Below are 27,261 nucleotides of genomic sequence, written 5' to 3' on the forward strand. Positions count from 1 at the left end.
TCATTTAATGGTTTATTTTTAAGCAGTTATCATTCCTGTGCTAGAGGAGTACTGTAGAGATCTCTCTGGATGAGTGTGAAGGGTGAAGTGAGTTGTGATGAGCTTTTGCTGTCTGGAGTGGTGGTTTGCAATTGTGACAGTTTTTTTGCAACAATATGAGAATGTTTTTATTTCCCTTCCCTGACCTAAACATGCCCCGAGTCTGCCTATGTTATTACTGGCTAAAGGTCTATGCGCTCTTGATCCCCACTCAAGTTTTGGCCTGGGAAAGGCTGGGTAGTTTTTCAGAGAAGTAAGTTAACCAGGTAGATCAGTATTTACACAGCCAAATGAAGCCCACACCTTCATCTTAAGACTGTATCCAATATTCATATTCGATTTGGCCCCAAATACATTATTCGTATTTGACCGTATAGGGATTTAAATTTGAATACGAATGATTCGGGGCTGTCCTGTGCTAAATCCTACTGAAATAAACACTTGATCTCTGATTTCATGTTACTTTTTCTATTATTTGTTATGCTAAAGCTCAATGCCCATTATTCGTATTTTGGACGAATAGTAAAATATGCTATTCAGTACAACTCTACTTTTGAAGTGCAGCGAAGTTCTTGTTTATATCAAATTTACTTTTACTTTATTACAAAACTTTCTATACTGCCTGCATTTTGGGTACTAGAGAATTTACAATAAAATAAATTTCTAAATCAAAAACAGCATAGAGAAGACCAGAAGAGGATAGAAACCAGCAAAATAAGTTGAAGGGTGAAGAAAAAGTCAGTATCTCTTGTTCTAGCCTGATATAAGTAACTTAATTTATTTTGGTTAACAGAATACTAAAAACATGTTTTTAACTTTTATTGTATTTTTCACATTGAATATTATGCATACAAAGAAGTGCAAAGTAACAAAATACAGAATGAAAAGATATGAGCAGAAAAGAGAAACAATGCTCTGTACAAGCAGTTTGTTAAAACAGCAAGTCAAGTAAAACCTCCAGCCCCCTTAAACGTATATTTTCCTAAGGTCTCTGCTCTAGAAATATGCTGTTTCCCTTGTATTCTTCTGATGACTACATTCTGTCCAGTAGGAGTCACACCTATTCTCTGTTTTGGGGGCAAGTGTATAGTTATAGTCCTGAAGCAATGACATTGCAAGAGAATGAGTGAGCAAGCAGTGGTGTAACACAGCTATTGCCTTGCTGGCATGACTGACTAATTTGGAGTTGTGTGTTTGTGTGGAAAAGACTGAAAGGATATAATGCAAAGGATAGTCTAGAATTCATATACTTCATTATCAAACTATGGCTGTAGTTGTGGTGGAAAATATATAAAGCAGATCGTTGAAAAACCAAAATATATTTTATTGATAAAAACCAATTAAAATATGTATACAATAGCCCGACACAGGCCGTGTTTCGCCCAACTGGGCTGCTTCAGGGGCTACACAATAATCCTTCACTATTGAAGTATAATGATGATAAAAATGAGAACGACTGTAACAGAATATACAGACGATCACCTTGATTCTATCTTGAAAAAACAGCTCATCCAGAGATGCCAAAACCAATAGTAATTGACATGAAGTCAAACGAACAGCCTCTTATCTCTGAAAGCGCTGAAAAAACGCAGCCCAATTGGGCGAAACACGGCCTGTGTTGGGCTATTGTATGCATATTTTAATTGGTTTTTATCAATAAAATATATTTTGTTTTTTCAACGATCTGCTTTATATATTTTCCATCTTGGAGCTTGCAGACTGTCTGCCCTTGTGCTTTCTTGTAGTTGTGGTGGGCCATATTCCAGCAGAAATATGTAGATGAAGTGAATTTATTGAAGTATAATATAAAGCAAGATTTTGATTCCCTCAGGAATCTCTTTCAGGGATTAGTATGCTATACAAAGCACAGCCATGCATTGAGACAGTTTGATTGTATGTATGTCTGACTGAGCTTTGGTACCTAAATCACTGGTTCTGTTATCGCCAACAGCTGGGAAGTGTCACTGAAGATTTGACAGCATGTTTGTGCTTTTCTTAACAACCATAAGTGCTGCAGGTTGGGGAGAGTTGAGATTGTAAGCTCTTTTGAGCAGGGACTGTCTTTTCTTCATGTTCAATTGTAAAGCGCTGCGTACGTCTGGTAGCGCTGTAGAAATTATTTGTAGTAGAACCAGGAAGTTAGGTATTTGAAATCTCCTTAACTGGTCCCTACTTCTCTCTTTAGCTTCAAATGAAAATATTGCACTTCACACCTCATTTTAACCCTGGGAGTCACCAACCACCATTGCATCTGTATTTCCCTTGCATGATTATTAGCAACAATCAAATTATATCTAGGGGTTTTTCCCTTTGTTTAGCTGAAAACTGTAGTGTTTAGTGTGTCACACATGTGAATATTGTCTGTCAGGTGTGTCACAACAGAGAAAGATTGAGAACCACTGACCTAAATGAACTTGATTTAGAGAAGGTGGTTTGGGATGGTTTTGTACTTGCTAGTTCTGCAATATGATGATTTCCTTTTAAAGGCTTGCAGAACAGTATAAGGAACAGAGTTGGATAACTATGTCTGAACTGGAGAAGGAGTTGCAGCAGATGGAGGCTGAATATGAGAAGGAATTTGGAGATGGATCAGACTACAGTCAAGAAATGAAGGAGCTAGAAGAGGAGCAGCAGACAGAATGGCAGAATGGTAAAGAAGTTTATACAGACTTTTTCAGCGTTTAATGGTTTTCAGTAGTCCTTGTAGTGTAAATATTCAATTCTGAGGACAGCTTGTATAATCCTAAAGCTAGCATGATCATTAGATGAGATTAGATAGCATAGCAAGTATATTTTGGTCTCCAAGAAGTTGTGACAAATTATGTGCCCACTGGGCACATGAAAGGCAATTCTATAAAGGACACTTAGATTTAAATAGGGGTGCACCTAAATGGCAGTACCAAAAAGTGCACATGTATTCTATAAAGCAGTTCTTCTTGACCTGGTGTACCATTGTACGTGCCCCAATTGAACGTCCTCCCCTGCCCCCAAAGCCCACCAAACTGAAACGGGCAGAGAAGCGGCAGTATGAGAATAGCAGCAAGGGGCCTGCTCAGCATCTGTTGGTCTGGCTTCCTCAGACTCGAAGATATTGCGTCAAAGCGGACGGAAAAAGAAGCTGAGCACGTACACTGGTTCCGAGGCCTCCTACAGCCATTTTTTGTTCTTCCGCTGACAACAGTATGGCAGTATGAAAAAGATCAGGGCATGTGCAGGACTCGGGGGGGGGGGGGGGGGTGAGGTGGAAGAGGGATATTAGTGAATGTTTTTACTCACTGTTGTGTGGATTGGTACATCACAGAATTGGAATTCCCTACAGCTTGCAGGACAGGTTGTGGCACATCGCAAATAAAGTGTGGGGAGAGAGAGGCATCTGGTTACTAATTGTAAGTGTGTTTGGTGGTTGTGCTGTCTCAGCTAGCAGCCATCCTCTAGTGATCTGATGACTCTGAAAACACTCGGATATTCCAGATTGGAACAGAATGTAGACATTGTGACGGGATCATTAGTAACAGGAGAATTAACTCCTCGATGATCAGTGCTAATAACATGCAAATTTAGGCACGTTATTAGGTGCTGATCGATGGAGGGGGGGAGGGGGGAAGTGTGGGAGGATTGTGCCTGGGCATGTACAGGATACTGCAGAGAGTCATTTTAAATATAATTTAAATGAGCTCTGCGGTATTCCCTGGCGCACTCGTGCCAGACCCTCTGATCGTGCCATGCTGGTAAATGTGGTTTCTAATCTGTCGCAAGTGGCCTCTAGAGTCCGCATTTATCTTTGATCATCGGGGCATCAGTATTTTATAGACCTCTATCGTATCTGCTCTGTCATGTCTTCTACAAGCTGAAGATTCCTAGCTGCTTTAGCCTTTCCTCATAGGAAAGTGGTCCAATCCTCTTTATTATTTTTGTCACCCTTCTATTCACCTTTTCCTGCTATATCTTTTTTGAGTTGCGGTATCTAGAATCGCACACATTCTCCGAGGACAAGCAGGCTGCTTGTTCTCGCATGTGGGTCGACATCCTCGTCGGCCCAGGAAATGGCAAATATTTCACCAGCAAAATTAAAAAGTTTTGCCAGAGCCTTCTGGCGTGTGCACCGCGCATACGTGGACGACTTCCCGCCCGTCGTGTGAGCGTGCCTCCTCAGATTTCTCTGCGTTGAGGTGCAGTAGAGTTTTTCTGCGCTCCTCTCAGGCCCAGGAAAGAGTCTTCGCAAGTTTTTTGGCTTTTTGCTTTATTTTACTTTATTTTATTTCAATTCTACAGTTTTAAAAAAAGAAAAATGTTCCTTTAGTTTCTTTTACTTTTGTTCCCTTTTAAAGTTTTCTTTGTTTTCGACGCAGCCGGCTTATTCCCTTCTTTTCTGTGCCCTTTTTTCTCTTAACAGGCACGATCACGTCTTTTGATTTCGCTGAAGCCGTTTTTCCTTTCACGTCATCGAAGACACCCAGCGGCTTCATACGTTGTACTCGGTGCAACCGGACCGTCTCAGGTACCGATACCCACGCCTGGTGTATCCAGTGCCTTGGGCCCGACCATAGCCCAACCGCTTGTAGTCTGTGTCTTCGTATGAAGAAACAGACCCAAACGTCTTGAGAAACTCAACAAGAAAAGCTTTTTGGGGCTCGGTCCGGTCCTTCGACATTGACATCGGTACCGAGGTCCGCAGTGGTGACATCGAGAGGAGCATCGACGTCGGGAGCAGAGGTAATGGCTGCTGGGAGCAGTGAGGTGTCGAGTGGTTCTCCATCTGCCTCGAGGCCTCCTGTTATGCAGGCCCCCTAGGACCGACCTTCGTCGGACCAGGCCCCGAGGAGATGTGAGGATTCCACGTCTTCCTCATCGGTACCAAGGAGTCTCGATGACGGGCGTCAAGCGGAGGCAAAGAAGCACCGTCATCGTTCTCCTTCGACACACAGTACCGGGAGCTCCGGGGTATCAAGAGAGACTGCACCCGAGAAGCGTCACCGCCGAGAGGATCACTCCAGGTGCCGATGCATTGGTCTCCTAGCAGCTCGATACCTGCTCCCGAGCCTCTACAGATTCTGACACCGCCAGTTCCACCGACCTCGCAGCCTTCTCTGATGGTGGTTCTTGACGAGCGCATCTGGGCCTTGTTTCCAGAACTTCTGGAGGGACTGCTACATCAGTCAGCTTCGGTGTTGGGGGTACTTGCGCCTTCTGTACCATCTGCTGCAGCGGTGTCTGGCCCTTCTCCTGCGATGAGGTCTCCGACTGCGGTGCCGCCTGCGGCATCGGCGTCAGCTGGCACCTAGGTCGACTCCCCTTCGACGTCGGTGGCGGGAGCTTCGCCGCAGTCGGATCAGGCGTTGGCCTCTCGACATCGCCATAGAGGACATCGTTCCTCGGCGTCAAGGCAGGTTCAGTGTCGAAGTACCTTGACACAGGCGTTATCCGACACTGAGCAGGAGTATTCATGGGAGTCAGAGGAAGATCCCAGGTACTTTTCTTCTGATGAGTCCTTTGGGATTCCCTCTGATCCTTCCCCTCCGCCAGAGAGGAGACAATCTCCACCGGAGAGTCTGTCTTTTTCCTTCCCTGTGGAGGTTGAGGATGAGCCCAGGGTAGAGATGCTCGAGGTCCGGGATGATTCTTCTTCACCTAAAGAGGCTGTAACAGTTCCTCTGCATAAGGTACTGAAAGAAGTCCTTATGCTAAACTGGTCAGCCCCTCTGTGTGGGCCTGTTGTCCTGAAGAAAGCTGAATCCCTGTATCAGATCCACGGTGAACCTGGATTGATGTGGTCCCAGTTACCCCACAATTCCATGGTGGTGGACTCTGCCCTCAAGAGAGCCAGGAGAACTAGAGACTATGCTTCAGCGCCCCCAGGCAGAGAAGCTAGAACTCTTGATTCTTTTGGGAGGAAGACGTATCAAACCACTATGCTTGCCGCCAAGATTCAGTCATACCAGCTCTTCACGAGCTTGCACTTGCAGGACTCAATACAGCAACTGTCGAGCTTGGTTGATGTACTCCCTATGGAGCTAGCCGAGCCTTTTTGCCAGGTGGTCAGGCAGCAGAAGGCGTGTTGAAAGTTCCTGGCCAGGGGAACATTTGACACTTTTGATGTAGCATCCAGGATCGCTGCTCAGGGTATAGTGATGTGCAGACTCTCATGGCTACGTGTCTCTGACCTGGATCATTCTGCCCAGCAGCGAATGGCGGATGTTCCTTGCTGGGGGGACAACGTTTTTGGTGAAAGAGTAGAGGATCTTGTTGATCAGATCAAGAAGCATAATGATGCTATGGATTCTCTCTCCCACCGGGCGCATTCTGCTACTGCCTCCTCATCTAGGAGGTATTTTGAGGGGGAAGAGGAGTGCTCCCTATTCCTATCCTAAGCATAGGTACTCTCCTGCCCAGGCTCAGCCCCAGCGCGCTCATTCTCGTCAACAGCGTATGTCTAAGGCCCATTCTGCTCCCCAGCAAAAGCAAGGGACGGGCTTTTGACTGGCTCCAGTTAAGTATAGCCTCAATAAAAGTGTCCATACTGGACGACTTGCCGGTTGGAGAGAGATTCCTCAGGCCCACGACAGACTAGCGTCAGATGCCTTTCTCCTACATTGGGGAACAGGCCTTCTGTATGCGTATCCTCCCATACCTCTAGTAGGGAAGATTTTGCTGAAACTCAAGCAAGACCGTGGAACCATGTTCTGATTGCGCCCTCTTGGCCCCATCAGATTTGGTTCCCTCTTCTTCTGGAGTTGTCCTCTGAAAAACTGTGGAGATTGGATTGTTTTCCGACCCTCCTCAGCCAGAATGAGGGGTTGCTTCTACATCCCAACCTCCAGTCTCTGGCTCTTATGGCCTGGATGTTGAGAGCTTAGAAATTGCCTCTTTAGGTCTTTCAGAGGATGTCTCCTGAGTCTTGCTTGCTTCCAGGAAAGATTCCACAAAAAAGTGTTACTCTTTCAAATAGAGGAGGTTTGCCGTCTGGTGTGACAGCAAGGCCCTAGATCCTTTTTCTTGTCCTACACGGACCCTGCTTGAATACCTTCTACACTTATCAGAGTCTGGTCTCAAGACCAACTCCGTAAGAGTTCACCTTAGTGCGATTAGTGCTTATCGCCGTGTAGAAGGTAAGCCTATGTCAGGACAGCCTTTAGTAGTTTGTTTCATGAGAGGTTTGCTTTTGTCAAAGCCCCCAGTCAAACCTTCACCATTGTCATGGGATCTCAATGTTGTTCTCACCCAGCTGATGAAAACTCCTTTTCAGCCACTGAATTCCTGCCATCTGAAGTACTTGACCTAGAAGGTCATTTTCTTGGTGTCTGTTACTTCAGCTCGTAGGGTCAGTGAGCTGCAGTCCTTAGTAGTGCATGCACCTTATATTAAGTTTCATCACAACAGAGTAGTCCTCCGCACGCACCCTAAGTTCCTGCCAAAGGTGGTGTCTGAGTTCCATCTGAACCAGTCAATTGTCTCTCAACAGTTTTTCCCCATCCTCATACCTGCCCTGGCGAAAGCAGTTTGCATACCTTGGACTGCAAGAGAGCAATTGCCTTTTACGTGGAGCGGACAAAGCCCTTCAGACAGTCCACCCAGTTGTTTGTTTCTTTCGACCCCAACAGGATGGCAGTTGCCATCGGAAAACGCACAATCTCCAATTGGCTAGCAGATTGCATTTCCTTCACTTATGCCCAGGCTGGGTTGACTCTAGAGGGCCATGTCACGGCTCATAATGTAAGAGCCATGGCTGCGTCAGTGGCTCACTTAAAGTCAGCCTCCATAAAAGAGATTTGTAAGGCTGCAGCGTGGTCATCACTCCACACATTCACATCTCACTACTACCTTCAGCAGGATACCCGACACGACAGTCGTTTTGGGCAGTCGGTGCTGCAGAGTCTGTTCGGGGTTTAGAATCCAACTCCACCCACCTAGACCCATTTCTGTTCTGTTCTAGGCTGCACTCTCAGTTAGATTTTTAGTTTGTAGGTCAATCCTTGTTATGTCCTCGCCGTTGCGGGGCCCAATTGACCAATGTTTATTGTTTCGAGTGAGCCTGGTTGCTAGGGATACCCCACATGTGAGAACAAGCAACCTGCTTGTCCTCGGAGAAAGCGAAGATACTTCCCTGTAGCCGGTATTCTCCGAGGACAGCAGGCTGATTGTTCTCACAAACCCGCCCACCTCCCCTTTGGAGTTGTTTGTTTGTTTATATGCTTTTGATTAAACTGAGGAGGCACGCTCACGTGATGGGTGGGAAGTCGTCCGCGCATGCACAGTTTGCGCACCCGAAGGCTCTGGCAAAACTTTTTAATTTTGCTGGTGAAAAATTTGCCATTTCCTGGGCTGACGTGGACATCGACCCACATGGGAGAACAATCAGCCTGCTGTCCTCTGAGAATACCTGCTACAGGTAAGTATTTTCGCTGTATTTGAAGTGCGGTCACATCATGGAGCGATACAAATGCATTATGTTGCTCTGTTCCTTGCCCAGAGAAGCCAGGGTAGTTAGCTGGCTGATGCCAGCTATGGCCCCAAGTGAATTCTGGAATGATCTGGTGGCAAAGAAGACTAGGATTGTACTGACCTTTAGGTGTACCAGCAAAGTTTGTCCCCTCTATGTTGTGGAATCTGTCTTTCTCAGTTGGTTGCATAGGTATACTAATGTCTCCTTTTCAAATCTGAACCTGCAGACATAGCTCCTCTGTCATGTCTGTGAATTGTGTTCTTTGCTTGTATATCCTCTGCATGGGGACTTTCTTTCTCTGTTGCTTCTCTGTCCTGTGAGCCAGTACCCACAGGAGCAACAACTTGTTTGCACTCATGCTTGTACTAACCACCACCAGCTGACAGACAGAGTTCCTTATCGTCTACTCTAGCTTACTCCTGATGAGAGGGTAATATGCACTCCTACCAGCAGAGGGAGACTAATTAGTGACGTTACAAAGGAGCTCTGCAACCCCTACCTCCTCAGTATTTCTCAGTCTCCCAGCAGAGGTTGGTAGTTCTGTGCAGCTCTCCTAGTTAGTTTGGTGTTAGTGGGTGTGCCGCCTTGGCCCAGTTTAAAAAAAAAAAAAGTTTTTTAAATTAAAATTAGGGCATTTGATTCGGTGTGGAACAGAGTTTTTCTTGGCAGAGTTTTGAGGAGCACGGGTCTTGAACTTTGTTACTGCACCCTAGGGGTGCGCACTCCGGTTGACAGATCCCTCCCCACCCCACCCTCCCTTGCGGTGTCTGGTGCTTTGGCGTGTCCTCCCCTGCATAACCTGAGAGGAGATCCTTTAGGCAGGGTGTTGGGTGAAGGGAGTCCCAGGTTATGTAGAGTTTAATAAAGAAAAAGATTTTACCCGTGTCCAAGTGGCGAGTCTTCAGTTCCCAAAGGAGAACCAGATGGCAGAGAGTTCCGGGAGCCTTGTGCCGGCTGCAGACCGGGGAGAGGCAGGTTAGGGGGTGTGTTCTGTTGGGTGGCTGGGCTCTTTCGGCAGTCCAGCTGAAAAAGTGTGCTGCTGCACGGCCTGTGCAGCATGCTGTGTGGTTTCTGCAGCCAGCGGCCTTTTCCCAGTTTTGTGAGGAAGCAGCCTCTGAAGAGGCATCCAGGGATGTCAGGTGCAGGAAAGGCGCCATGGGTGAGTTGGGCCTGGTGATGCACATATCATCTGAAGTATCCTCGCCCAGAAGGACCACAGAAGAATCATCCAGAGTGTCCAAGTCCCAGGGCTCTCCGCCTCTGTACAACACCTCCAGTGTTTGAAGTGTTGTAGAGAGGGAGAGCCCTGGAATTTGGACACTTCGGGGAGTTGTGCATTTGAGGCCTCCTTTTCTCCTGGTGGTTCCTTTGTGGGATTTGCATATGGTAGTGTCGGCCTTGGTGAGCCTCTCTTGAGCCTCTATGATGGACGTCCTTTAAGGATCTTTATCTGAAGGTGGTGTTTTTTGGTGGCTATTTCTTTCAGCTAGAGTTGCAGGCTCTATCATGTAGGAAACTGTTTCTGTTTTTTTCTAGATAAAGGTCTCTTTGCGGTCAGTTCCATCCTTCCTGCCTAAGGTGGTTTTCCCCGTTCGTGTTAGTCTATTTCTTTGCCCTCCTTTTATAGAGAAGAGTCTGAGAGAACCTTTTTCTTCTCAGTGTCCGCAGGGCTTTTCGGTGCTGTTTCTCGAATGGAGGCCTTTTAGAGGACAGATGGTCTTCTGCTTGGTGGGCCGCGTAAGGGGGAAGCAGCATCTGAGGCCTGTATTGCCTGTTGGATTAAGGATGCTATTGTGTCTGTGTACTTGCTGGCTGGTAGGACTGTGCCACCAGCATTGAAGGCTCATTCCATGAGGCTTATTGGGCTTAGTCCTCCGTAGGATATTTGCAGAGCGGCGACTTGGTTGTCTCTTCATCCATTTGTGAAGCATTACAGGCTGGATATCCAGGCATGACATGATGCTTCCTTTGTGGCTTCTTTGTTAGCTAGAGGCGTTTCCCACCCTCGGTGAGTATTGCTTGGGTACTTGTCTAGAATGGTCTGGAGTAGATGAGAAGGAAGGAGAAGTTAGATCTTAACTGTTAATTTACTTTCCTTGAGTCTCTCCAGACCATTCTTGAGCCCTGCCCAAGAGTTATGGATTATGTCAGGTAGTTGGGGAGGTTCTGGAGCTCCATTGAGTCTGGTCTCTGCTTCTGCTCGGGTTTATTTCTTTGATCTTGAGGCCAGTGGCTTCTGTGTGTTGGTGCTCCCTTTCCCCTTTAGTTGTTTGGAGTACTTTTCTGTTTCTGTGCCTGTTCCTGTTCCTGATTGTGTTCCTGTTAGTATTTGTTCACTATTTTACTTCTTGGCTTTGTTATTTGAAATACTGAGGAGGTAGGGGGTTGCACAGCTCCTTTGTAAGGTCATTAATCAGTAGTTCTTAGCCTTCCTCTTCTGGTAGGAGTGCATATTACCCACTCATCGGGAATGGTCTGGAGAGACTCAAGGAAAATAAATTAGCAAGTAAGATCTAATTTCTCCTTGCCCTACTGGGTCAGACCAAGAGTCCATTTAGTCCAGTGTCCTGTTCCAGCAGTGACAAATCCAGGTTACAAGTACATGGCAAAGTCCCGAAAAGTGGCAAGATTACGTAATACTTAACCCCAAGTGTAAGCAGTGGCTTTTCCCAGGGCTACCTTAGAAATAGTTTATGGTTAATGAGTTCTAGAGCTTAATTTATATATTGAGTGAAAAAAAATATTTTCTCCTGTTTTTTTTTTTTTTTAATCTCTTGTGTAACTTCATGGAGTCTCCTAGTCTAGGGAAGGACAAAAGAAAGTAAGAATGATTGAGCAAGAAAGGGTATAATGAAGGTGAAATCAAATTGGAATATGTTCATGAGCATCCCAATTAAATGTACAGGTTTGTGTTGGGTGTTAAGAAAGACAACCTAGAGTGATTTAAAGGTACAAAAAGACGATTTAATTGAAGTTAGAGAAGAATTGTCTTATTGGGCTGATAAGATACAATATTCTACTCATGGCTGTGTATGTGCATTCTTTTTGTTTGTTTTGTTTAATTAAATTTGGATGAATGGATGAATGTTGGAATATGATGGCTATTCATGCAGGTGATGATAGAATAGGAATAGATAGGTTGCCATGCAAACAGAAGTACCATACATTGTTAATATCTATAGTGACTTGAGTGGCTTAAGTCTTACAGAGGCTCATGAATGTGGACCTTTCAGCAGCTGTTCCACATTTTGAGCATTTTGGTGGAAACACATTGTTAATATGCTAGAAAACCTACATTTCCAAGCTTCCCAAGTCTGCATTCTAGATTTAAGATATAACTATATCTTTGGCAAGTTAGCAGAAACGTGGTCCTGGTCCAGTCCCTGCAGCTGATTTATTATTTCCCTTTATGTACACAGACAAGGCGAGTGATGAAGCTAATGAAGGTTCTGAATTGTATGATGAACTTTACTGTCCAGCATGTGACAAGTCCTTCAAGACAGAGAGATCGTGAGTTTGTATTGGTTATATACAAATTTTTTTTTTGTTACATTTGTACCCCGCGCTTTCCCACTCATGGCAGGCTCAATGCGGCTTACATGGGGCAATGGAGGGTTAAGTGACTTGCCCAGAGTCACAAGGAGCTGCCTGTGCCTGAAGTGGGAATCGAACTCAGTTCCTCAGTTCCCCAGGACCAAAGTCCACCACCCTAACCACTAGGCCACTCCTAGATATTTTAGAGTTTGGCATTAAAGGGACTTATTTTTGAGGTAATTAGGTGCTTTCCCATGGTCAAAAATAGAGGTTTATCTGTGTATATGGTGTTGCCAAAAAAGAAAAAATGCTTTAGTAGCTTTTTTTTAGATGGATGCCATTAAATGACCCAAAACACAATTTTCCAGTATCAGCCTTTCTTTTCCAAGCCTCAGCATCCTTCCCTAGCCCCCTACATTAGCAACAGCAGCCCCTGCATCAGCTTCCCCTTTCTTTCAGCCCCAGAAGCAGCCAACTTCTGTATCGGTATCCTCTCTCCCCCTTCCTACAGTGGTGGGAGCTTCTGCTCTTACTCCTGCTGTTTTCTGCTGTTTTGCACCGTGGAAGACAAGAAGGCATTTCAAAGCTTTTGTAGTACAGGTGGCAGAGCCAGCAAAACAGCAGAGAGCATCAGGAGTAAGGGCAGAAGCTCCTGCAGCGGCTGGCTCTGATGATGGCAGTTGCTGGGTGATGTATTCATAGCTGAGGAACGAGCATTTTTTTTTCGGGGTGGGGTTGAAAATTAGAAGCCCTAGTTTATACCATCATGGCATTTTCAGTTTGCACAAATTAAAGCTTATGAAAGCTTGTCTGGCTTGTTTAGTCCTGGTTGGGTGAGGATTCCTAGAAGAATTTAGCTGGTGTGTTAAGAATAAAGACTTATTTATGTAATGAATAAATTTTCTATAAACGTACAATACTTATCTAGTTCTTTGTAATATTCTCAGAAGAGAGGTGGGAATTCAGGTATGAGAGATTGGACCAGATAGAATGTGTCCTGGATATTTGTATGTGTGTATGGTCTTCATCTGCCAGTTCTTAAATGCACAAAAAAGACTTGTAATTCATTTCAGTTTCTGCTGCCATGCTTAGGGTTTGCCCTGTATAGTATTCTTTGATATAAAAAGATACTACTTTAGGTTTTGAGACACCTTACTAGCAAATAGGTGTGATTGCTTAGACTTTTCAAGTTACAGGAGCCTGCTTCCTGTACAGACTTGAGCATGTAAGAGTATGGAGACCTCTTTTACTCCAGGGGGAAATACAATTTATTACAATTTACAATTTATTTATACTTATATATTGCTAACACCCAAAGTTATAAGCGGTTTACAATAAGGAAAATCAAGATATAGTCTCTTGAGAATACAAATTAAAATCCAAAACTTTAAAAAAAATTCTTGAAAATAATGATTTCACCATCTCTCTAAATAAATATCAAGAATTATCAACTAGCCTAACATAGTCAGACTTAACAAGAAAATGTCTAAAGTGATGCTTTTAACATCTTTCTAAAAAGAGTATATTGAGGATTGTTAACAAAACAAGAAACATATGCCAAATTTTTGGAGCTTGATATGTGAGAAATCTATCTAATTGTTTTATGCCCCTAATTGACGGGAAAGCAAAAGGAGAGTTGTTTACCAACCTTCTACTCCTAGAAGGAGCAGAGAATTCAAAATGGAGCAATAGATATTCAGGACAATTCCCGAAGTACTCAATATAAGAAAATGTAAACAGAATCTTAGCCTCAATCGGGAATCAGTAAAGCTCTATATAGAATTTAGAAATTGTATCTTGTTTGTCCAAAGAAAATCAATCTGACTGCAGTATTTTGGATTGTTTGCAGTTGTTGGAGAATATGTCTGGAAGCACCCAAGGTATATCAAATTACAGTAATCTAGCTTTGACAACAGCAAAGATTGAACAAGTAGGCTAAACTGTTTAACCTCAAAAAAACTTTCTAATTCTTCTTAATTTTCTGAACAGAAAAAAATAACTTTTAACCAAAGAATTAACCTGTGGTTCCAACGAGAGAGATTGGTCCAGAAACACTCCCCAATTACAGGAGAGAGAGGATACTTGATCTATATAGATATGATCAATCAACGGATCAGAATTATTATCCAGAAGTAAAAACTTAACTTTTCTCCGAATTCAGTTTAAGCCTATAATTTGACGTCCAGGTACTGATTATGAACATACAGCTCTGAATAGCAGAAGATATTTACATTAATGACTCAGTAACTGGAGTCAGAACCGAGACATCATCTGCATAACTATGAATAAAAAAATCCCTTATCTGCTAGCTTCCACCCCAACGTATGTAGGAATACACTTAAAACGTATAGAGGAGAGAGATGACCCCAGGGGAGTAGAATTTACCTGTTTTAGCACAGAATTTTCCCAAGCCAACAGGAGGTGGAGCCATGGTTGAGAAGTAGCTGGTGTTATTTTTGTGCATCGTGGAGCTCTGGCAGAGTGATTCATATGGTGCTGAAGTCCTGCGGTGATGAGATTTTGAGAATGGTGCAGGATTTTGGGCACCTGTGCCACCCACACGTGAGAGAGCTGCGCACAGTAAAAAAAAGAAGACTGCACTTGGGGAGATGCCTACAGAATTGGGAGGAACTGGGAAAGCTGAGTTGGAGGAGAGAGAATCTGAGGAAAATATGGTGAAGGAGATGAGGTTTAATGGATCATGTGTGGGAAGAGTTGAGTTAGGAGAAATATGTAGTAAGAGTATTTCCCTATGTGTGTGTGTGTTGGGGGGGGGGGGGGAGTACAGGAGATAAGCCAGGAGAATGTTAGAAAATGTGTTATATACACTAATATCTAATCCTTAGTATATTCTACAGCGTGTTGTCTTCTTTTTACTAGGAGGAAAAGCCTCGTGTATCGTGATGTGACTCTGTATTTGCAGTTAAACTGTCACACATTTGCGGAGTACTTCACTAGTATCATCGGCACAAAAACCTCCAGTCTTGTCTGTTTTGTTTAATTCTGTACTGATTTAACAATAAAGTCTGATATGATATTCACATAATTAGACTTATCTTAACAGTCATCCAGTTTAATACTGTAATGACAACTCATTCATTTATTTATCTGTTTGTGCTTTAGAACAGTCTCGCAACCACAGACCCTGAAGAAGGACCCGAAACTCTGGCCACAGTCAGCCATGGACAGTATTAAACTGGATGACTGTTACAGAAATTAAATAAGCACCACTACTTACCCAACTGGAAAGAAAAGTGATGGTGCTTATTTAATTTTTGTAAATGTATGATATTTTCTAAGAGACTAACCAGCAGGAACTGTAGCACATCATAAGATTTTTTTTGGCCAATGATGAAGGCAGGGTCTTTTGACCCGTTTTAGCTTCAACAGATAAATTCATGATCTGGAAGCTCTTTGAGGCCTTTTTTCCTGCTGCTCAGCACACTGCACTAGATGCAGGTAGACAATTGTCATTTTGTGGCTTTAGATTCTTTGTCTCATTAATCCATTCTTAATGTATATGCTCTGTAATTTTGTTCTTTATAATAGTCTGTACCATTTTGCCCAGCATCAATGTCAGGCTCACCAGTCTATAATTTCCTGGATCACCCCTGGAACTGTTTTAAAAATATTGGCTGAAAAACTAAATTAAAACCTAAAAAAAAAAAAATTATACCACATTAACTATATGGGTTTTATGCAGTTTACACATCATTCTGCCTCGCCTCACCCTATGCTTGGAATAAACTTCCTAAGCCCTTACGCCAAGCCCCCTCCCTACCCATCTTCACATCCTTGCTCAAAGCCCACCTCTTCAATGTTGCTTTCGGCACCTAACCTTTATACCTTTCAGGAAATCTAGACTGCCCCTATTTGACTGACTGTACATTTGTCCTTTAGATTCTAAGCTCCTTTGAGCAGGGACTGTCCTTCTATGTTAAATTGTACAGCGCTGCGTAACCCTAGTAGCGCTTTAGAAATGTCAAGTAGTAGTAGTAAGAAGAGAAACTAGGCATACCTGGGAAGAATACAAACAGATTGATAGCACATGTTTAAAAAAAAACTATACCTAAGAACTTAATACAAAGAAATATACAAGAATCATATTTTTAGAACTTTCCTAGCAACCTTAATAATGCCATTTAAATTATTATTAGAAACAAAAATATATATCAAGAAAAATTAAATCAACAATACAGAAACTTCTCAAATAACTATGTTTTCAACACCTTTCTAAATTGCAAAAGACCTTCAAATAGTCTAAGGATGACAGGAAGATCGTTCCAGCGTTTGACCCCTGTGAAAGAAAATTAGGTATACTTCACTGACCTAAAAGATGGAAGATACCTTCCGGTACCATGCTGGATTTGTTGAAGAGGGATGAGTTGGGAGGAAGAGGCAAAGAGAAGAGTGTGTGTGAGAGAGTGATCTCTTGACGTATGCAGAAAGCTTTTGATTTCAGAAATTTTCTTTTGGCAGTCTCCAGGTAATGCTGACTTGGGTTATGCCCCTCAGCCAGCAGATAGTTAGAGACCTAAGAACTATGAGCTCTGCCCTATAAGAGGCACCATACAATACCAGCTCATCAGTCATCTCTGTCTTCAGCAGATAGTGATGGGTATTCCATTGAACTGTGGATTGAGGTAATTCCTGAGTCCATTTGGAGAACTGGTCACTCAGTTGAGCTTAGGTGGTCAGAGGGGTATCCAGGTCCTGCCTGCGACTACTGCATCTCGTGGGATACCTCTACTCCCACCAGCCAAACTTCAGTGGAAGATTGCCAGTGAGTCTCTCTGCCCTCGCAGGGCCCTGAGGAGACTTTTCTAGTGCAGACCATCCTCTGCAGGAGCTGTTGTGAGGGACAGAAAGAGAATCAGGTTGCAGAAGCAGGCCAGTGGATTTTCCTGGAATATGTGCTGCTTTTACATAAGACATTTCTACTGTGTCAGGTGCAGGGTTCCGAGTCAGGTTTGTGATTGTGGAGCGGCCTGGTGTTTTAAGATATCCTCCCTGAGTGAAAAGACCATTTCTAGTGGGTGATGAGGACTGTGATTTGTGCTTGGTCGTGTCTAGTACTTAGGTTTCCATCGTTTGACATCGATCATTTTTACTGACAAAGGATCTTCATTACCAGACCCTTTTAGAGGTGAGTGAGATCTCAGTTGCAGAGGGGGATGACCCTTCAGTGGGCCATCCCTTCTAAAGGGAAGTACTTGCAGGCATGATTTCACAATCATTAGAGATATTTATTGTGGAGCCTTCTGCGAAGGAGGTGGGGTCTACAGGGTTGCCATTCAAGCTCTACAAGACCTTCCCGGTACATTGGGTAATCGAGGCCCTCATCTCAATAGAGTGGAATACTCCAGAAGCTGGCCTGCAAGTTGGAAGAGCCATGGATATAAAATTTACCCCTTAGTTTCCGAAAGAAAAGAGAAGTTAAAGTTGCCTTTGACAGCAGTCAACAAGAGACAACGATTCTGGTAAAAGGAAGTATGGTGCTGAAAGACATGTGGGATCATATGTTCGCGTCATTACTTAAGTAGGCCTTTGAGGTGGTGGCTTTGGGCCTTCATTCATGTGTGGTGAGGTACCAGAAGATTTTTTACATCAAGTGTGGGAGGTTCTAGCCATGGACTCGGTTTCCTTCCTCTAGCTTTTGGGAACTGTTTTTTGCCAGTGACAGGAGTACCAATGAGCTGGTATTGCACAGTGCTTCTTATAGGGCAAACTTGCAACTCTTAGGTCTCTGTCTCCATTTGCTAGCTAAGGATCAAAACCCATGCATTCTGGACTGGTCTGATTGGACTCAAGGAAATAAACCAGATTTTCCTCCTTTTTAACTGTTGACATCCGCAGCAATACTGGTGTGTTGCAGGCAAATATTGGTAGCTGCCAGAAGTTGATGCTGTCTGTAGCTTAGTTCTCTTATGGATCTCCATGGATTGCTAAAATTCACTGAAAAGCAGACGCCTTAGTTATGGTGCACTTCACTGTTACTATACTTCTGGAGAAAATCTGCACCAAAATTTTAAAATTTTGCATTTGAGTTAGATCTGCTTTCCTCCTTCTCTCTGTCAAACCACCAGCATGATCTTGGTTTCACCTAAACAGTTTTTTTTTTTTTTTTTTTTTTGCATCCAGACCAGAGCGAATAGTTCTTCATCCGTTGACCAGCGGATGAAGACAGAAAAAGAAAGTAGGTCTGTGATGCGCTTTAAGGGTAGTGTGCCGTATATTTTGTGTTTCCAAGTGGATGGTGGACAGACTGTGCAGATCTTCTTTGGTGCTCTTAGTCAGCTCCTGTCCCAGCTAGTATCTAGATCTCAGTAGAGCAGAAGGTTTCTTGCTAACTACATTTAGTTCACCTTTGAATTAAGCTTGAAGGTGCATCTGGAGCTGGGTGATATTGATGGGGCCGAGTCCCTCCCTTCCCCCATTTTTTATCAGTGCTGTGGATAATAAGAGGTTAAAATGCCTTTCTGTGAGTCAGAGTTTTGCATTGCACTGCGTCAACATTAATGGGCACTTCAATGGTGTGGTATTGACATCAGACTTGTGCAGAGCACTGCGTCGTCATCAGCTAAGGGTGCTGCATCGGCACTGTCAGCAACAGATTGCTTGTCTCTACTGTACTTGCAAGATTGCTGGTAGGTCATAGTTTCAGCAGCAGACATTTCGTAGAATGTGGCTGTGTAGCATTTGGTTTCATGCTTTATTTGCTCAAGTGCTCTCTTGGTCAGTGTACCCTCTTAGCTGAACTGCTTGCTGTATAGCTGCAGCGGCTTCCAGTAAGTGAGTTCAGCAGCAGTGCAAGTGGCTAAGCTTTCCTTTTATCAATGATGGGGATTACCTAGGCACTCAACTACTTCACCGGTGAGCTCTTTGGTCTCAGTTATGGTATCGCTCAGTTCTACATCACAGTGGTGACCGCAGTTGACTCTGTGGCAGATGTATCCTGTCAGGCAGCCCTTTCTATAGCTCTACAGAAAACTCCTTTTTACTGAAGTGTCGCTGCTGTTATGTCTGGAATGATAGCTATCCTGGTATCGAGCTCTGGCCTTCAGCGGCCCCTGCACCCATATCAGTCTGTCACAGCTCAGGCATCCGGCAGTGCACCTTGCTTCCACTGGCCTCCAGAAGGTCGGTTAGTACGTAGGAAGCTACATAGCTCAAATTCCTACCAGCTGTGTAGCACAGATGCAGTTTGATTCTCAGATAAGGTTCTAGCATTTAGTTCTCTACGCCGTGATGGATGGTTACAGTTTACATTGGTTCTGGCTGCCTATGGGGTACAGCTCTGCTACACACATGCCAGGCATTTGGATGTTGATTGGATGAGGTCTCAGAGCATCTGGCCAGCTCTTCGGAATTCCTGCTATGGCCTTAGCTGCTCAGATCTCTAGTGCAGCCTGGGGCTGTGCAAGTCTCATAACCGTCAGCTGTAAGCGTCAGTCTTGTGTATTTTTGCCTTGTTTGTCATCTTTTCCCGGCAGGGACTTTCTGTGCCAGTTCTGCTTCCCTACAGTTATGATGTAGGGAGCTAGGCAACTCATTTTTGCCATAATCTGTTTTCTCTTTCTTTACTTTAGCTATAGTGAGGAGTTTAGGAGCTCCAAGGTCCTATCGTTCTTTGATATGCTCCTTCTCCAACCAGCACTATGGTATAGTGACAGCTGTTAGTTGGTTGCCCTAGCTAGGGCGCCAGATCAGTAACAAGGACCTTGTTCTCATCAGTGCTTTTTCCTATTCCATCTTCTGCTATGGCTCGCCATGTTAACCTTAATCCTCCTTGTTTTCTTACCAGTGGGTTCCTGTATTCCTCTTCCTGCTCAGTTTGGCTGGGTAGTATAGAATTTGCCTATATTAATCAGTTAGTTACACTGTTATTGAAGTGACCTTTTAGTTAGACTGGAAGTCTCAATGGGTTGTTTTCTCCCTAGTTGGGGTTTCTTATGTTTGTTTAGTTTTCTTCTAGTCTTGCCCTATATGAGCACTGCTTTGCTACATCCCACTGGTCTGGTATGGATGTGAAGGACGAAGGAAATTGTCTTACCTGATTAATTTTATTTCCTTTAGTCCTACCAGACCAGTCCAGAATCCCCACCCTGAGTGTTTCTCTCCTTATCTGATTACAGTCTCTGATTTGACAGACTTTTCGACCTGTTATGTCTCACTTGTCTCCTGATTCCTGGCTCAGTAAAGACACTGTATGTCAGTAGAGCATATGCCTGTGCGTTGCTGCATGTATCCCCTGATTTCATTGCTTTGTTTTGAATGCACATAATTGGTAGGTGAGGTAATCTTGAGCACCATTGCTTAGCTTTTCGAAATTCTGAACGTTCTGTGGCTGCACACTACCCTTAAAGGGACAAATCACAGAACTACTTTATTTTTCTGTCTCCAGCCACTGGTTGACAGACGTAACTATTCTCAATGGTCTGATAGGACTAAAGAGAAGAAAATTATTGGGTAAACATTTCTCCTTTCCTTGTTTGCTTTCTTATTTTTTTTTTCTTCTGCACTTCTCCTTCTCGCTTTCCCTTTGTCCCTTTCATGGTGTTTTCTCTCTTCTTTGTGCACTCTCCCTTCCCTTCACCTTGTCCTCATATTGTACAAGCAGTGCACAGAACTAGGTCAGTGCTACAACATGGGTAGGCCACAGGTGAATAAGGGGATGAGCAGGAAGTGCTATTAGTTGCTGCTGCTGCTTTCACCTTGTCTTGTGGTCTGTAGGTTATAAGTGCTTGTATCAATAACCAGTAGACTAGGGAAAGGGTAACAGTAAGAGAAGTCGCCTGCCTTCTCTTCATAGCTTGCTTCTGATGTATGGCTGGTGATACACTAGTTAGTTAATGGTCTGATGAGAGGTAGTTTGACATGTTCACATTAATTGGGCTGAGCTCGTTCAGTAACATATTATTCCATGTCCTGAACAGGATAAAAAACCATGAAAAATCTAAGAAGCATCGAGAGATGGTAGCACTGTTACGGCAACAGCTCGAGGAAGAAGAGGAGGAATTTTCTACACAGCAGAGCGATGAGGATGGGACAGTCGTGGAAGAGGTGGCAGCCACAGACGAGGAGGAGGAACCCAAACAGAGGTATAGCTTTTTATACAAAAAGATAACTGTAGAGCAAACATATATATGGGGGGGGGGGGGGGGGAGAGATAGGGAGAGTATTTTTTTTTTCTTGTATGTGGTAAGCTGCGATACCACATCACATTTTGCCTTTTTATTTATTTATTTATTTGTTACATTTGTATCCCACATTTTCCCACCTATTTGTAGGCTCAGTGTGGCTTACATAGTACCGGAGAGGCCTTTGCAGGCTCCGGTGTGAACAAATACAGGGTGATGTTGTGATAAGATCAAGTTCATGTGGCACAGCCACATTAGGGAATCGGAGAACGAAAGAGTTGTGTTATGTCCATTACGTGTTTTAGTTTGGTTGTGTTACAGAAATTAGGTATTTAAGTTGGATCGGTAGGGTATGCCTTTTTAAACAGGTTGGTTTTTAGTGATTTCCGGAAGTTTAGGTGGTCGTACGTCGTTTTCAAGGCTTTTGGTAATGTGTTCCACAGTTGTGTGCTTATGTAGGAAAACTGGATGCCTAAGTTGTTTTGTATTTAAGTCCTTTGCAGCTTGGGTAGTGCAGATTTAGATAAGACCGTGTTTGTCGATAAGTCTGTCATGTAACTCGGGGCTTCTCCGTAGATGATTTTGTGAACCAGGGTGCAGATTTTGAAGGCGATGCATTCTTTGATTGGGAGCCAGTGTAGTTTTTCGCGGAGGAGTTTTGCGCTTTCAAATCGCATTTTACTAAATATAAGCCTAGCTGCATTGTTTTGAGCGGTCTGAAGTTTCTTTATGGTTTGTTCTTTACATCCCGCATAAATTCCATTGCAGTAATCTAAGTGGCTTAGTACCATTGATTATATCAGGTTGCGAAATGTTTCCCTCGGGAAGAATTGCTTCACGCGTTTGAGTGGAACATTTTCTTTGTTGTGGATGCCACTTGGCTCTCTAGTGTTAAGTTACGGTCCATTGTAATGCCGAGGATTTTCAAGCTGTCTGAGATAGGAAGGGTGTGATCAGGGGTGTTGATACTTGTGGGGATGTCCGCACTGTGTTGGGATGAGAGGATGAGACATTGAGTTTTTTCTTTATTGAGTTTTAGTTAAAATGCATTTGCCCATGAATCCATAATGTTCAGGCTGAGCTTGATTTCGTTGGTGATTTTTGTCAGTTTGGTTTTGTAAGGAATGTATATTGTGACATTGTCTGCATATATGAAAGGGTTAAGGCCATGGTTGGATAAGTACTTGGCAAGTGGGGCCATCATTAAGTTGAATAGGATCGGTCATAGTGGTGATCCTTGCTGTACTCCACAGTCTGCTTTCCACGGTGATGATATGTTTGAATTTGATTTTACTTGATATGTTCTTGTGATGACCCCACTTGCCAAGTACTTATCCAACCATGGCCTTAACCCTTGTGGTTAGGAAGCCCTTGATCCAGTTAAGTACGTTTCCACCAATCCCAAACTTATCTAGTAATCTTATTAAGATGATATGGTTTACCATGTCGAATGCACTAGACATGTCAAATTGGAGGAGAAGGATGTTTTTGCCTGTTGCTATTTCCTGCTTGAATTTGGCTAGAAGAGTGATTAATACTGTTTCTGTGCTGTGGAGGGGGCGAAAGCCAGACTGTGATTCGTGTAATATTGATAATTTGTTTATGTCATCTGTAAGTTGTTTGGTTACCATGCTTTCCATCAGTTTGACCACCAACGGGATAGATGCTACTGGACGGTAGTTAGTGATTTAGTTTGTTGAAAAACATTTTTAATTTTGGCCTATTTTAGTTTACTTCAGGAGCCTAGCTAGACCTGACATTTTGAGGCACCAAGAGTTGACATGGGGGGCACTAGGCATATAGGTGCGAGTAGTGCTTGGTATACTCCTAAATAATGCCTTAGAGTGCACTTGATCATGGATTTCTAAGTAAACAGTCTGTCCTGCATCAACATAAAGTACATGCACACTTATGGAAACCTTGGAAATACTGACATTTTTAAATGAAGTTGCATTATCCCATAACTTAAACTTTGCCATTATAGTAGACTTGAGTCAGATCAACCTCTCAACAAGCATTATAGTATCCTGGAAAAAAATTACTTCAGTGGTACTTCAGTGGTACATATCCCTCAGCTTTGCTTTATAACAAATATAAAATACCTTATTAAGCAGTATTAATAAAATAAGTCTTCTTTTCCCTTCCTCTGGTTCTACTGCTTTCTCTCCCTGTTCCTGACAGTGCTCCTTCCACCCCTTCTCCCTTGCATAAGGAATTGTGATATTGAATAAATAAGTATATGTTTGTGTTCCTAGTCATGCACCCAAATATTATATAACCCTTTCAAGAAAGCCAGATAATCGTTTAACTTATTAGTGAAACGTAACCACAGAGGCATGGTATGGTCACATGTTCAATATGGTAATACTAGAGCCCAGCTAAGGAGCAGGTTATTTTGTTATTTAGTCTTCATTTGAAAATATAGTGAAACAGAATAATAGAATTCAGTTTTCCATATCATCAAGCTGATCAATCCATAGACTGGTGGGTTGTGTCCATCTACCAGCAGGTGGAGATAGAGAGCAAACTTTTGCCTCCCTATATGTGGTCATGTGCTGCCGGAAACTCCTCAGTATGTTCTCTATCTCAGCAGGTGGTGGTCACACACAGCAGCAGCTCTGGCTAGGCCTCCAAGCCTAATTTTTAGGTTTTGTTGAGTGCCTGGGGTTGAGGGCTCTTTTGAGCAAGTGCAAACCTGGTGGTGCCAGGTCCCTCCTTTTCTCCCCCCTCCCGCTGGCTCCGTTAAAAAAAAAAAAAAAAATTTTGAACGGCCTTAAAGGCGTTTATTTCGACGTTTATTTAAGCGTCTATTGCAGCTACTCACTGAGACACCAGGTCGTTACAACTCGGAGCGGACAGCAGGTAATTTTTACCTTTTTATAGCGGGCAGGGGGTTCCCCGATTCTTCTCCTCGTGGCTCATGGCGTCGGAGGGCGAGGGCGCAAAGGGTCACTCCCCGGGTCGCTCGAGCGCTTCTAGAGGGGATGCGGGGGTCTTCAAGCCGGATTCGCCCTTGGTGGGTGACAGTTTCGCGACCGATGCATGTCCCGGTCCTTCCTCCGGCGTGGCGGTTTTTCCCGCCATAAACGCCCATCCCCCGCTCCTCGCCTCCGCCATCTTGGCCGGCCACGCGGCTCGGACGGCTTCTTCTTGGGCCGCCCTTGAGGTTGGAGACATTAATGCCATGAACGCCCTTAATTTGGGCGACGGCACAGAAGCGGCTAAAGTTAAGAGCCGTTCTTCCCGCGCGGCTCCTTCGCGGAGTTTCGCGCCGGACGCCATTTTGGATGCGCAGCATGTCTCTCCCCCGCTATTGCGAGCGCCGGTTGAGAGCGCGCCTAGGGCTGTTGCCCAGGCTGCGGAGGTGCACAGTCTGGGGGGTTTCTCCCCCGAGTTTGTTTTGCTGCTGCATTGGGCCTTCCTCATGCACAACGCTGCCCCCGCTCCCTCCTCTGGTAAAGAGGTTGAGGTTCCCAGAGGTAAACGCCCTCGGGTTGATTCCCAGGCCTTGGAGGAATTTGTCTCCTCCGATGTAGATGAGGGCAGCGTGTCGGAGGTCTCCCAACGGTCCTTTGCGGATTCCTTGGAGGAGACGGATCCCCGCTCGGATGGAGCGGATGACCCCTCTGCAGCGCGGCTTTTTCGCCCGGAGGATTTGCCCAACCTGTTGTTACAGGCCATGGACACTTTGAAGATATCCTCTCCGGAGGACGTCTCTCCCTCAGCCCCTGTTGGCTCTGCCATTATGCTGGGGACTAAGCGCCCGCCTAGAACCTTCCACGTGCATGATGCCATGCACACCTTAATTTCGGCTCAATGGGATGTCCCAGAAGCGAGCCTTAAAGTGGCTAGGGCTATGTCCCGCCTCTATCCTTTGGCTGTGAGTGAACGTGAGGCCTATCTGTGGCCTACCGTGGATTCTTTAATCACTGCGGTGACTAAGAAAACGGCATTGCCGGTGGAAGGTGGCACGGCCCTAAAGGACGCCCAAGACAGGAGATTGGAGGCGGCCTTAAGGTCGTCCTTTGAGGCGGATGCTTTAAGTTTGCAGGCCTCAGTTTGCGGCTCCTATGTGGCCAGGGCGTGCCTGACTATGGTGCAGCGGGCTTCCCCCTCGGATCATTTCTTGAGGAATGATTGGCCAGCCCTGGAATCGGGCTTAGCCTATTTGGCAGACTTGCTGTATGATGTCTTGAGAGCCTCAGCTAAAGGCATGGCTCAGACTGTCTCTGCGCGGCGGTGGCTTTGGCTGAAACATTGGTCTGCTGACCACGCCTCAAAATCCCGCCTGGCTAGATTGCCTTTTAAAGGCAAGCTGCTCTTTGGGGTCGAGCTGGACAAAATCGTGACTGATCTCGGCACGTCTAAGGGCAAGAAGTTACCGGAGGTCAGGGCTCGGGCTAGTGCTCGTCCCGGTACCTCCAGAGGACGGTTTCAGGAAGCCCGTCGGTACCGCCCGGGCAGGTCGGGTGCTTCTGCCCCCTCTTCCTTTAAGAGGAATTTCTCCCCCAAGCAGCATTCCTTTCGCAGAGACCGCCGTCCCGGAGGTGCTCCCTCCGGTCCTCCCCCAGGGTCTCGTACCCAATGACGGGGTATTGGTCCACGCCCCAGTGCAGATTGGAGGACGGCTGTCCTCGTTTCTGGGCGAGTGGACCACAATAACTTCAGACGCTTGGGTGCTGGAAGTCATCAGAGACGGCTACAAGCTAGAGTTCTGCCGACCCTTAAGAGACGGGTTTGTACTCTCTCCCTGCAAGTCTCCGGTCAAAGCTGTGGCAGTGCAGCAGACTTTGGACAATCTGATCCGCCTGGGTGCGGTCGTTCCGGTGCCAGAAAGTCAGCTTGGCAAGGGGCGTTACTCCATTTACTTTGTGGTACCAAAGAAAGGAGGTTCTGTCCGGCCTATCCTCGACCTCAAAGGGGTCAATCGGGCCTTGAAAGTGCGGCACTTTCGCATGGAGACTCTCCGCTCTGTTATAGCGGCAGTGAAGGCAGGGGAGTACCTGGCATCTTTGGACATCAAGGAAGCGTACCTGCATATTCCCATCTGGCCTCCTCATCAACGCTTTCTGCGTTTTGCAGTCCTGGGCCGACACTTCCAGTTCAGAGCCCTCCCGTTCGGGTTGGCTACTGCTCCGCGGACCTTTTCCAAGGTAATGGTGGTCATAGCGGCCTTCCTGTGAAAGGAAGGAGTACAAGTCCATCCTTATCTGGACGACTGGTTGATCCGAGCCCCCTCTTATGCAGAGTGCGGCAAAGCTGTGGACCGGGTAGTTGCTCTTTTGAGCTCCCTGGGATGGATCATCAACTGGGAGAAGAGCCAGCTGCGCCCGACTCAGTCCCTGGAGTATCTGGGAGTTCGATTCGACACCCAAGTGGGCAGAGTGTTCCTGCCAGTCAATCGGATTGTCAAGCTTCAGGCTCAGGTGGACCAGTTCCTAGTAGCCTCTCCTCTTCGGGCTTGGGACTATGTGCAGCTGTTGGGCTCTATGACGGCCACGATGGAAGTAGTGCCCTGGGCCAGGGCTCATATGAGACCACTACAACACTCTCTGCTGCAGCGCTGGACTCCGATGTCGGAGGATTATGCGGTGCGTCTTCCCTTGGATCCAGCAGTGCGCAAGGCGCTGAGCTGGTGGATGCAGACAGACAAGTTGTCTGCGGGAATGCCTCTGGTGTCCCCAGAGTGGATTGTCGTCACGACGGACGCCTCGTTATCGGGCTGGGGAGCCCACTGCTTGGGAAGGACAGCGCAGGGGCTCTGGTCTCCTGCAGAGGCAAAGTGGTCTATCAACCTCCTGGACCTCAGAGCCATTCGGTTGGCGCTTTTGGAGTTCATCCCGGTACTGGTGTTCAAGCCTGTACGGGTCCTGTCGGACAATGCCACGGCTGTGGCCTATGTCAACCGCCAGGGAGGTACCAAGAGCGCCCCTCTAGCCAAGGAAGCTATGAGTCTATGCCAGTGGGCGGAAGCGAACCTGGAACAGCTGTCAGCGGCCCACATTGCCGGAGTCATGAATGTCAAGGCGGACTTTCTCAGTCGCCATACCTTGGAGCCCGGAGAGTGGCAGCTATCTGCTCAGGCGTTCTTGGACATCACGAAGCGCT

General features: G+C 45.2%; 1 protein-coding gene across 2 annotated transcripts in view; it reads left to right on the forward strand.

The window, feature by feature from the left end:
• The window catches only part of DNAJC21 (DnaJ heat shock protein family (Hsp40) member C21), a 132,310-nt gene that overhangs the window by 39,473 nt on the left and 65,576 nt on the right, over nucleotides 1-27,261 (forward strand). For both annotated transcript variants that reach the window (XM_030193022.1, XM_030193023.1), the window contains exons 6-8: nucleotides 2,526-2,689; nucleotides 11,899-11,989; nucleotides 20,950-21,114. In XM_030193022.1, coding sequence (XP_030048882.1) covers nucleotides 2,526-2,689; nucleotides 11,899-11,989; nucleotides 20,950-21,114 — 420 coding nt within the window. The remainder of the gene's footprint in view (nucleotides 1-2,525; nucleotides 2,690-11,898; nucleotides 11,990-20,949; nucleotides 21,115-27,261) is intronic.

This window comes from Microcaecilia unicolor, chromosome 2 (genome assembly GCF_901765095.1).
Source record: "Microcaecilia unicolor chromosome 2, aMicUni1.1, whole genome shotgun sequence".
In the NCBI taxonomy this organism is placed as follows: Eukaryota; Metazoa; Chordata; class Amphibia; order Gymnophiona; family Siphonopidae; genus Microcaecilia; species Microcaecilia unicolor.